The following is a 12,500-nucleotide window of genomic DNA, read 5'->3' as shown; positions in this document are numbered from 1 at the left end:
CATGGCAATCAGGGATTACAAATTTTAAAATTCATGCTGCTCTTACTTTTATGAATTTCCCATTCTTCAAACTTGTAAGAGCAGACATATAACTGTCTCAGGATTTTCTGAATGTTCTTTATTATACCTTTTAACCCTAATTTACTGGAATATACCAGCATAGGTATGTATTTTCCTCACCTAGTGCTTATTCCAATAACAAAGTGTGTTCTTACCTTAATTTTCCATATGATATTGGACTGTATTTCAGAGTCAGGTTTGTCTCTTTCATTGATGGATCTACTTCAACCAAATCTCTTAAACGGGCACTAAGACTATCCACATAAAGGATTGGGAGATACCGTCCACTGGAATCCAACCTGAAGATGAAAGTTTGATGACAATAGGTTTCCACACTCAATAATATGCCTCAGAAGGAGATCCAATATTCTACACAATAATGTAGTGATACAAAATAGGAAAGAGGAATGGGTTTTCTAATCACACAAAGTGACCTGTAAGTCATTATGAATAAATATTTGAGAAAGGCTTTCTAATATCAACAAGTACTTCTAGAGCCAAATATTTAAATTAAAGTGTACAAGCACATAATTAGGGTAAAACCATGAGGAAACATTTTCTTCTCATAACCTCACCTAAGAGAGCGCCCTATATCATATGGCACAGCATTACGAGGAAGACTGACTGGATCAGTAAGGACATTAAACACTACCAGCGACTGGAAGTGGGTAACTGGTTTTTTCCTCCCTGATGGGGGCTTTGGCTTCTGAAAAAAAATAATCATTGTATTGTTTAATATCTTAGCCTAAAGGTAAACAAGGGCTTCTTAATTCTCTAAAAATTCTCTAGCAATTCATGTTATGAATAGTTACTATAACATGTGAAGTTTCCATGTTTTTAGAAAATGCAAAAGCAGAGCAGTTTCCAAATCTTTCTAATGTGTGGCACACACAAACAATTAAAATTCATTTTACAGCCCATTAAACAGGTCAGCATTTAAAAATAATCTTAGTTTGCATTTAACCTGTTAACCAATTTGCGCCAGATGACGTGCTGACATGTTTTGTGGTTTTTGCATCAGACACCGGTGACAAGTTATCTGGGCAAGGCTGGCGCTCGGGGTGAGTGAGCAGGCAGCCCAGGTTTACGGCTTGTGCATCCGAGAATCTTGAGGTGTTAGGCTTATGCATTTGAAAACCCCGGCATTACGACCATGCAAAGCCAGAATTGCCCTGATGTGAATGGGTTAACACTATGTTTGGAGACTTACAGTGGGTTGATATGGGTATGACACTGTAAAGACAAATAATTTCTGTAGCTTAGTGATGTTACACTGAGTGTACAGGCTATCATGAAAAGGTACAAAGTTTGGTCAAACATTTCCTTTGTTGTAAAAAAAACTATATACACTCCTTCTTACTACCTAATGCCACTCGGCAAAACAGCCAAACTGTCAGTGCCACTTACATGGCTGGTGTATGGTCAAAAGCACTCATAGTATCAATGTGTTGGTCCTGGCCACAATGGATTAATATATGACTTTTCAGGTTTTTTCTATATCACAAAGGAGCCTTTGTGTGATATATTACCAAACGGATTCTATTCAGCATTTGGTATAAATACCTTGTAATTTCAACAAAAAGAAAAATGCAGTATTAAAGTGATCCACCAATGCAAAAATGCCTGTTGCAGATGGGGTTAATAGGACTCGCATATTAACCTTGATAAGAAGCAGAGCTCTTCTTTCCTTATATATTGATTGTCAAAATGGTTTCTACAAACAAAGGAAAATATCAGTGGCCTAGTTTGTGACTTGTTACAGTACTGACTTTTTCAGAAGACCCTTACAGAAGACCTCTATCCACAAACTAGGAAGGACTTGATCAAGTAGATATAACCTTCCTTTAAAAAGCAACTATGCAAAAAGCAAAGGAAGAAACAGCCTTTATTGATACACAAATACATACACCTTAGAAATATGGGTCACTTAAAAAATCTTACAGAAAACATGAGCTATAGGCAAATAAAAGGATACTAATACAAAGCTTTGTACCTAGCATATAACATAAAATACACTATGTATATTTTTCAAATTCTTGAACTCATAAAGAAGAGACATCATCACTGTCTCCCTAAAAGCCAACAGCAAGTCTCAAAATATCCCAGAACATAAAGCACTTGACATTTTGACAAATGAAATACTGAAATTACTGCACTCTTTGAACACTAACAAAGCCTCTAGACCTGACAATATTCCTGCCTGCATCCTCAAAACCTTCAAAGCTATCACTATGTCCCTTACCAACATTGAGATACACCATAGCTTGAATTTTAAAGGCTTCATGGATCAAGAGCAATCTCATTACATCTCTTATACTAGGGATGTAAGGTTCATTGCTAACAATTGCACAATCACTCTTTAAACACAACTATACCATATACTCTCTGGAAACTCAGAAACAAGCAAACAGATTATACATAACATAAAATCTTAAACAATCACATCAACATTGAGAAACATGAATACTTATACCTCTCCGACATTTGAAATACTAACCAACTCAAACACAGAAAAACATAATATACCACACTCCCATAGACCTACAAGTATCTTTCAGCCAAATCCTTCATATTTACAACTAAGAAACTTGCACATTTTCAACACAATGAGAAGGTGCATGTCATGATAGAGCCCTCAATTACCACTGTCCAACAATTCAGATAGTTTGCACCAAATGTTCTCCCTTAGACACCAGTCTAGAGCAGACGTGTTTTTGTCCTCTCTCGTGACCTAGTGACCTGACCTTAGGTGACTTGATAATCCTGACAATTAGATCTTTCGAATCTACCAGATAGATAGTGAACCAGTGAGTGACACTTTGACTACATAAGTGCCATGGTGATTACAATTTCTGTAGTGATAAAGTGATAGAAGGCGAGTGAAATTTGCACCGGAGTTAATTACAGCTTTAGCGCGCGACCTGGTTTTGGATCGGAGCGTCTATTTGCCGACGCCCTTGTCAACAAAGTGAGGTCGGGGAGTGACCACTAAGGTCAAGCCCAATCAAACAGAGGGATAGCAAATACAAACAAAACAACAGAATACCCTGAGCATTCACCTGTGTTGACCTTGTCGGACCTCAGGCATGCCCTGAGGCAGTTCGGGGAATACCCTCGCTGGGTAAATCTGACGTCATGGTTAGTGCTGCCATGCTGCCGGCGTCTGAGGCCCCGACCGACCCAGGATTGGACATGGAAAACGAACCCTTGATAAGTAAAAGGCCAGTAACACTTAGCAGAAGACATCACTATGGATAGCGGCAACAACGGCAACCTTAACAGGAAATGCGAAAACCCGCAAAAGAAATTGAAGAAATCCACAAACGACATCAAGGCAGAACCAAAAGAAAAGGAGAATGATATTCCCCCACAAGACGAAACTGACGACGACGGATTCACACTTGTGCAAAACAATAAGAAGCACCCAAAGAAATCGAACGCTGAAGCTGGACCACTGAAAAACGGACAAACTTGCAACAACAACCGACGACCCTTACGACCTGCAAAATGTGAGGAAGGCTACATGCCTCAAGATCAGAGGATAAGACTAGACTTTCCGAAAGATACAGATGTTGCCTCGAAGTACAGATGGCTGTTGCATGCAACTAAACAGCATCATGGCCTCAAAATTATATTTAGGAGAGATGAGCACACCTACATAATGCTTGAAAGGAAAGGGAGATGTAATTGAAGATCTTCTGAACACGGAATACGGCGGAATCAAGCTCCACGAACCAGAGGCACCCAAGGCCAAATCGCCAAGGGTTGATATAATTATTTTTGTGCTTAGTGTTCATCAAGAGGTGAACATGATAGAGGCCCATGAACACCTGGCGAGACCCAAGCGCCTAGGGGGAAAAGAGGCAGTGGTGGCCGAATGGACAGGACCCAAGCCTCCCCCGGAAAAAATCTGGGTTCTTGGGGCCTACCGTCCACTGCGGATTGCTTATTAGAATCCGCCTGCACGACATTGCAACAAATGTCAACGTTGGGGGCACGTGGCTGAAAAGTGCAGATCTAAAACCTACTGGTGCAGCATCTGCGAAAGAAATCACCCCACACAAGAGTGCAACAACAAAATTGAAAAGGGTGAAAAAATACACAAGCAATGTATAAACTGCTATAAAAAAGATGTGCGAGCATGGCATCAGGACTGCCCAAATAAACCCTCTATCGAGAGCAAGGACCACAACAATTACCATTGTGCGCACAAAACGATGCAACGCATCAACATGCTAAGTGAGGTACCTCGTGGTAATGCGTGGCACCAGATGCGTCGGAGCAGTGCATCTCATCCCGAGGGGCATTAGACCGACAAATGGCCGAAATTAGGCCACAACCAGGCTGCTCGGCCAGTCGAAAACATAAGTGATAACGCCGAAGGACCAGCAGTCACAAACCAAGACATTGCAAAACAGGCCGGAGAAACTGATAGTGCTTCTGCAGTTATGTGTAATGAAATAAGTTAAATTATTGATAAAACTGTAAAGGATATGTCAAAAAAATTTGTAGTTGCTCTAGAAAAAAGTACGAGTGAATTTACAAAAAACGTTGAGCAACTAACGGAGATCATTGAAATACAAAGATCCGAGATTAATGAACTGAAAAAAATTATAGGAATAAGTGATAAAGGGAACGCACAAAAAAATGAGCAGGGGATGACAAAGGACGAAACCGAAAGCTTACTGGAAAAAGCTGTCCCTAGATCATTCAGTGGCAAATCAATAAAAGAACTAATAGGAAATAAGAACTTATCCAAGAAAAAGAAACAGGAAGTCCTATTCAACTTTAAGATGGTAAACGAACATATAGAAAAAATAAAAACGTATCCCCAGTTTAACCCATTCACGCCGGATGACATGCTGACACGTTTCGTGGTTTTCGCGTCAGTCGCCGCCGACGAGATATCTGGCCAAGGCGAGCGGGCAGCCCAGGCTCGCGGCCCGTGCGCCCGAGAATCTCGAAGCGTTCGGATGATGCTTTCGAAAACCTCGGTATAGCGACCGTGCAAAGCCGGAATGGCCCCGGCGTGAATGGGTTAACCTCTTCACTCTGGGCAGTAGAAAACGCTCCTCGCGCCGTATCCGAGCTGCCGGCGCGCGCCAAATTTTAAACGTCGCTACTGAATATGACAAGTTTTAAGCCAAAACCTCAACATAATCATCATGTGTTATATATCAAAATATGCATAGTTAACCTCTTCCCCCATATGCATGTGACAAGTTATTTACATGGGTTGGGAGGAAGATGGAAAGAGTGACCTTGGTGGGAGGCCTCACTCAGATGACCAAAGAAAACGATTGAAATAGTATGGTAAACTAATCATTACATAATGTTCCATAAATAAATAATAAAATGATTGCTAGCAGGGCCCATCAATGCCTCCCCTGGTATAAGCAAATCCCACTCTTATGTAATAAATTATTAATAATGAAAGTCAAGTAATATATCGTATCATATCCGAACTCTATTCTGAAAGATCTCGTACAGTATCCGGAAGAAAGAAAACTCAATTCCACCAGAACTGAGCCATGACGCAGTATGCGCGTCCTCGGATTTGACGCGAGCGCTGCGATGACGCAGTATACGCGTCATCGTGTCGAAGGGGTTAAGAATGGATGATGCTGAGGTGACAAACTATAAAGGGATCACCCTCCTGAGTTGGAACATTGCCTCACTTAAGAAGCGATTACCCGATTTGCGCGAGCAAGTGTCCGACGATAATATTGATGTAATTTGTCTTCAGGAATGCAAATTATATAAGGGTGAGCATGTACTTAAAATATTGTCCTATATATCGTACAAGCTTCAAATGCATAACTCGTGTGTTATGTATATCAAAGAGACTTTACCGCATACAGTTTTACCTCATAAAGGTCAAAGTAAGGGTACACAGTTCCATGGAATTAAGATCTATATTGGAACCTCAACGCTTAATGTGATTAATCTGTATGCACAAGCAAATCTATTTGACATAGATGCGTTGCCCGACTGCATTCACTCAGAACCTACCGTTATGGTTGGAGACTTTAATGTGCGCCACACTCAACTCGGTGATCCCGTTCGCACCAATAGAAATGGATCGAGACTTTTAAGACTATTAAGCAGTCATGACTTTGTACAGCTGATAGGTAATGATGAGCCCACCCATAAATGTGGAGGAATTCTTGACCGATGTATTGGTTTTCATTTGTATGACACCGGGCATACATCCAGGATTACTGACGACCTAATGTCCGATCATTTTGCTCTACTGTCGGATATAAGTCCCCTGTAATGCGCAGCTTACAAGTGATTTTAAGAGGAGGAGGATAAAAATACCAGTTTACAAGATATCTGATTTTGTTCAGTATATTGACGACTGGTACACAAGTTATTATCCAGTCTGCCCATGCAGCTTCAATGATGATCTGGTTTCTAAGATACACAAGTATCAAGACATTGCAATCCAGAATGTAAAGAAAACTCGCATCCCTCCCTCGAACTTGTATAGCAATAACAAAGATTCTCTATTATCAACCTTAAAACACACTGCTCAAAAGATTGGTAGGGCATACAGAAGAAACAGAACAGCTCCCTTACTGGAACTGTTTCAGGAGGCTCTTCAAGCAGTTCGAGACAGAGTCGCATTATTGCAACAAGAAAATTGGGAGAAGTTTGTCAATTCACTAAATAACTCAACACCAATAGGGAAGGCATGGGAAGGTAATAATTGGATTAAAGGAAAAAAAACATCTCAGATCGCACATCCAAATCCTCGAGAAAAAGCATATGAGCTCATCTACAGATATGCTAAGACATCCAGTCCTGACTCACTGAATAGTGAATCAGCTGCTCTCTTACGCAAATTTTATACAGGCATGAGGGAATTGACTGACTCAATGATTGAGCAGTATGATGATTGCGATGTTTCGTTTACTGAGACCGAGCTTGATGTTGCTCTCACCAGAGGCAATTCAACAGCTCCTGGTGAGGATGGCATCACGTATGACGTCATTAGACTACTCAGAAATGTCCCTGGTGAGCCTGTTCTACGACTGTTCCGACTCATTTATGAAAAGAGTGTGCTACCAATATCTTGGACGCAGAGTATTATAACACCAATACCAAAGACAAATAATCCAGGGAAATACAGACCGATTTCCTTAACTAGTTGTCTTTGTAAAACTTTTGAAAGAATCATACTAAATCGGCTATTATTTAGAATCAAAGATAAAATGTTACCAGCTCTTTATGGATTTATGCCAGAGTAGAGTGTTCAAAATTGTATAACAACATTTCTGTCAATTCTTGGAGGTAATGGGTTCACTATTTTCCTGGATTTGAAGTCTGCATTTGATACAGCTAATAGGCAAATAATCCTACACGAACTAGCCCTGATGGAAATCGGGGGACATATATTACAGTGGATCAATGGATACTTCCAGAATAGACAATCAGCCGTAGTGTTTCAAGGCTATAAGAGCGAACAGAGGGCCATGTCGCTCGGCACCCCCCAAGGGGGAGTCCTAAGCCCTTTGTTATTTTTAGTATTTAACGTTTAGGTAAACTCCCTCATCAGACACGTATTTAAACTGACAAGCAATGCACGTTATTCAGTAACGCTATGCTAACGATATATTGATTCATGCTAGAAGATATATCAAGAACTGTATATGTGCATCTGTGGAGACAATATTCGACAGTCTGCAATGAAACTTGGATAGATTAATATCCATTAATGAAGACCAATAATAATATAGTCATAATGTATAAAAGATCAAGATAAACAGTTTCATATATAGATGGTGATAGTGTAAGCTCAGGTTGAGTCAATTCAATATCTTGGAGTAAATTATATCCACATAACGTGTCCGAAGATGTTGGAAGGTGATAATCAATCAAATAAAAGAGTTAAGAGTAGATTAGGGTGCATCCTATCCGCGGAACTGGCTAAGGCGTTAAAACGATGGTTTGCAGGGTAGGTCGGTGCCCTGCAGCGGGACATAGAGAAGGAAGCCGAGAACCTCACTGTTCGGCCCAGCTGGTACTCAGACGCCACAGGCTATTGAGTTGCTGATCATCTCTCCACTAGAATATCAAGGTGTGCTGAAGATCATTCTGCACAGATCTGAATGAATAGGGCTACCCTATGCGTAGGCAAATCCATCCCCTACAGAAGTTGGGCAGTGATGGTATGAGACGCTGTGAGCAGGTTGTGGCGCGCCAGACGCCAAATTAGAGCATACTACTGCACCTGATATGGAAATGCGACGTGGCTACAGCCTCGATTTCCTCAGCCAGGGACCCAGAGACGACAACGACCGCCGGGCTGGTTTAGACGGCTATGCTTGTCACTTGCTCACCGGCAACTTGAGAGCCCTCTTACAGGCAATCCGACCACGCACCCACGGTAAGAGTTCAGTTATGCATGATCACGAATGAGTCGCCAGACAATACTTATAGCTCTCCAATAAGAGAACCGCTCTACCCCATTCCACACAGACCCGGCAACATGTCGAAGCGACGTCACTCTGTCCTTCCTAATTCTCAGTGACCCTTCGCAAAATGAGTTCTGAAGACTGAACTGATTAGACTGCACTACGAAGCGAGATTACTGAAGTAGTATAAATGTAACTTCGGGCAAACATACAAATTGGAAGAATTGTACTGTATTACAGCTGTAACATAAGGACCCCTCAATTGATTGATGCTGCACCTGCTACTGTGCTAATACACAGCCATACCCGAACAATATAGAAGGCAAAGTAATGCAAATATGTGGCATTGAGGGATAATCCAGGATGTCCAAATACTACAAAGTTCTTGAATCATGTGATTTGGAAAGAACTCGAGACTGCCAAGCAATACTGAAAGGATCACTGGAAATCAACACAATGAGCAGCAATAAAATTATTAAAGATTGCCAGTATGACAGTATAGCACAAGGACATCTTTGTTAAACTGCGCTTTCCAGGGGAAGTGCCACAGATATCTGCAAATTCAACAAGTTAAGCAATCCAGAAACATATGAGATAACAAAAAACATTCTTTCACTGATGAAGTACGGTAAATTCATGCACAGGTTCAGCCGCCATGCGATCTTGTCAGATTATGATATGCGAGAGTCACTGTAAGGATTAGTGATGTAGTCAGTCAGATATGCAGACATCAAAACAACTGGGCGTCCAACAATGCAGGCATGAAACTGATTGCTTTACCTTGTTCGCTCTTTAAGATACGTATTAAACCGATCGGGCACCTGAGGATAGTGCTCTCATCTATAACAGAATACTCCCTCTCCTCACTTCATGCTCATAAACACATAGCGAGAAATGATAAACACCGGACTCGTGTCAACAAGCGATGCAATAGGTTGAAACAGATTTGTATCATGAATGGATTGTAACCACTAAAAATAGGGGTTTTTTATATTTCTGTGGCGTACCATCACAGCACTAAATTCTAGATGTATACACGATATGGCTGATAGCTCTAAATCTAGGACACGCAGTCATATGGATTCTACTTGAGCTAATTGGACATTGAGTTATGTAACGAAATTCTGAGCATGTAGCGCTATGTAAGATCATAAGAGAAAAAGTCACTCTCCCACTGACAGACTGAACACCGACAGAAACTTATGAGCAAGACACAAGCAGATCAAGATCAGTTTCACACATAATGCAATGTCCAAGACAAAAGCATATCAATCACTCGTACTACGGCAATACAAAACATCGTTACGAGGCAGCTTGCATGAAAGTGACGCAAGGTTACGGACCCTTGCTACAAATATTACTGCGGCAGTAAAGTGTTTCAAACAATACATGAGGGAACTGAATGTTAAGGTTGTGCAGTGCGTATACCTAGTCAACACAACCCTTGACACACTATGTAAGGTATATGTCCTCTAATACGAAGAGATAATTTTGTCGAAAGGAGTTGAATGTAAAACATTGTACAGTTATTGCAACATCTCTTTTATAGGAGGACGGCATAATTTATCAGATATATTACGTAAACTGAACAAGGACTTTGCCTCGTATAATAGATAAAATTGACAAATCGTCCCTCTCTAGAGTGATATACATGTCACTACTATGTTACAGTATTTATGTAAGCTTTACCCTAGCTTATTGATTGACAGGGTCACAGTAACATCTGCTTTACCAACAATGTATGTCTCAGAATCTAACATGAACTGTACAAATCATTTAGGCATAGTTCCTATGCCTATTCATTTGTAGACAATGTATATAGTATGAATAAACATATCAAAATCAAAATCAAATCCCTTAGACACATCAAAATAAAACAGTATAACTCTGCATTGGGTCTGAACCTCAGAGAAGAATTAATGAATATCAAAGAAATAAAAGAAATAAAAATCAGCAAGATCCTGATCACACAGCCAACCTGCCTTGCTTTCATTAGTCTTGGAGATTGTAGGATCCATAATCAAGTTATCCCTCTCACCAGTTATTTCATTAGTGATCATCCACAACAGGAAGGTTCGGTCAACATGAGCCTGTTCACTTTAACCCATTTGTGCCACGTAATGTGATATTATGTCATGGGAATATTCTGCTCCCACTGGAACATGTTATGATATCACCCTCTAAATACACATTTATATAACTACGTATGTATATACTCATTGGAGTTGCATTTATAAAGGCACATTTTATTTGACTTGTGATAATAACATAAACAAATACAAGAGCCTCCTCTTATCACCACAGTGAATAGGGCAGGTGAAAAGCACCCCAAGAGGCATATCATTGGCATTGGTATTGAGCCAGGAGAGATCTTGTTCTTGTTATCATGCCGGCAGGAGCAGCATTAGGCAAATATACACCCTGGTGTAAATGGCTTAACACATCCACTTTGACCCAGTAGGGGTGCTGTGGTAATGTTCTCAGCTGGTAATCTTGCTGACCCAGGCTCAATCCCACACTGTCAGTGAATAGTAACCCTGGCCATTTCTTGCACACAGGGGGTAATTTAGAAGAACAATAAACAGACAGCCAAAAACACCTGTCACCACACCCTAAATTATTATAATTATTATAATTGCAAAATAAGCAGAACTTCCAAGCAGCATTTCAAATGTGGCAGATGTGCTTAAATTGTGGAGTGTAGCATTTTAGCAGCTACTCCAAAGTGAAGACCAAAGTTAACATCTTCACTCCAGGCATTAGAAAACACACCCATGCTGAATCCGGGCTGCCGACACATGCCAAATTTTAAATGTCACTATTGAATATAACAAGTTTTAAGCCAACATGTCAACATAATAATCAAGACTATATAAAAGTGTACAGAATTAACCCCTTCCCCCCTGTGCATGTGACAAGTTATTTACATGGGTTGGGAGGAGGGTGGGAAGAGTGACCTTGGTGAGAAACCTCACTCAGAGGACAAAAGAAAACTGTTGAAGTAGTTCACTTTTATGGTAAACTAATCATAATAAGTTTTGTATTTACATGATGTACCATTAAGAAGTAATGAAATTACTGCTAGCATGGCATATCAGTACCTCCCCTGGTATAAGTGAATCGCACTCCTATGTAATAATAATGAAATTCAAGTACGCCATCATATTTATATTATCTATATTCATAAAGATCTCATACAGTATCTGGTAGAAAAAACAACTTAATTCTAACTGAACTAAGCCATGACGCAGTATGTGCATCCTCGGATATGTCACAAGCACTGCGAGGAGGCAGTATACATGTCCTCATGTTGAAGGGGTTAAGTTGAGTTCAGTTTTTACTTTTATGGGCATAGTCTCAGAACTTATCTGACATGTGCTGTCTAAACACGACCACTACCTACTCTGGTTACTGAATAGATATATGCCAAATAGCAACTCTTGCTAGATTGCTATGAATACATACATCTTCCAGCAATGGTAAATCTACATACATTCTTATGGCAGAATCTTACAATTACCTGCTATATAGATTGAACTAACTTTTAATATAACAGTTTGAAACATGATTATTGTGAAAAAATGCGAAATATACAATTTGACTGAATCAACACTATTCTAAAGAATGAAAAATATGGCCATCTAACCTTCTCCTCTTCTCCACCGAGTAAATTAATTGTTGCAGCCTCTGGAATGTGGTACTTTGTAAGGTGAGCCATGGCATAAACAGTGAAGTCATCTTTGACAACACTTCCCCAATCCTGTGTAGAAAAATTAGTCATAAGAAAAGGTGGACAATCATAGCATAAAAAGCTTGTGATAATATCATCATTTCATAAAGACTGAATATAAAATATTCTTGCTTACCTCTGGGTCAACTGATGGTGAAGTTAAGAATATATGAAGATATAAGGAACCATTGTTTCTGACTCTTTTTGGTATAGCAACCTCAACTTTTTCTTCTTGTTCATTTAAATAATCAAACTGCTGGACCCTGTGCACCAATCTGAGATCTGTAGCA

General features: G+C 40.1%; 1 protein-coding gene across 1 annotated transcript in view; it reads right to left on the bottom strand.

Moving 5' to 3' along the window:
• LOC122261702 (lipid scramblase CLPTM1L) overlaps nt 1-12,500 on the bottom strand; it is a 39,956-nt gene that overhangs the window by 12,653 nt on the left and 14,803 nt on the right. The window contains exons 3-6 of the mRNA XM_086533955.1: nt 12,347-12,500; nt 12,127-12,240; nt 636-766; nt 216-359 (exon numbers count right to left, since the gene is read on the bottom strand). The exon at nt 12,347-12,500 is cut by the window's right edge and continues 38 nt beyond it. Coding sequence (XP_086390081.1) covers nt 216-359; nt 636-766; nt 12,127-12,240; nt 12,347-12,500 — 543 coding nt within the window. The remainder of the gene's footprint in view (nt 1-215; nt 360-635; nt 767-12,126; nt 12,241-12,346) is intronic.

The sequence above is a fragment of the Penaeus japonicus genome, unplaced genomic scaffold (assembly GCF_977035675.1).
Source record: "Penaeus japonicus unplaced genomic scaffold, GWHDUDI00000001_assembly GWHDUDI00000040, whole genome shotgun sequence".
In the NCBI taxonomy this organism is placed as follows: Eukaryota; Metazoa; Arthropoda; class Malacostraca; order Decapoda; family Penaeidae; genus Penaeus; species Penaeus japonicus.
This window is presented reverse-complemented; position numbering and strand designations above follow the sequence as displayed.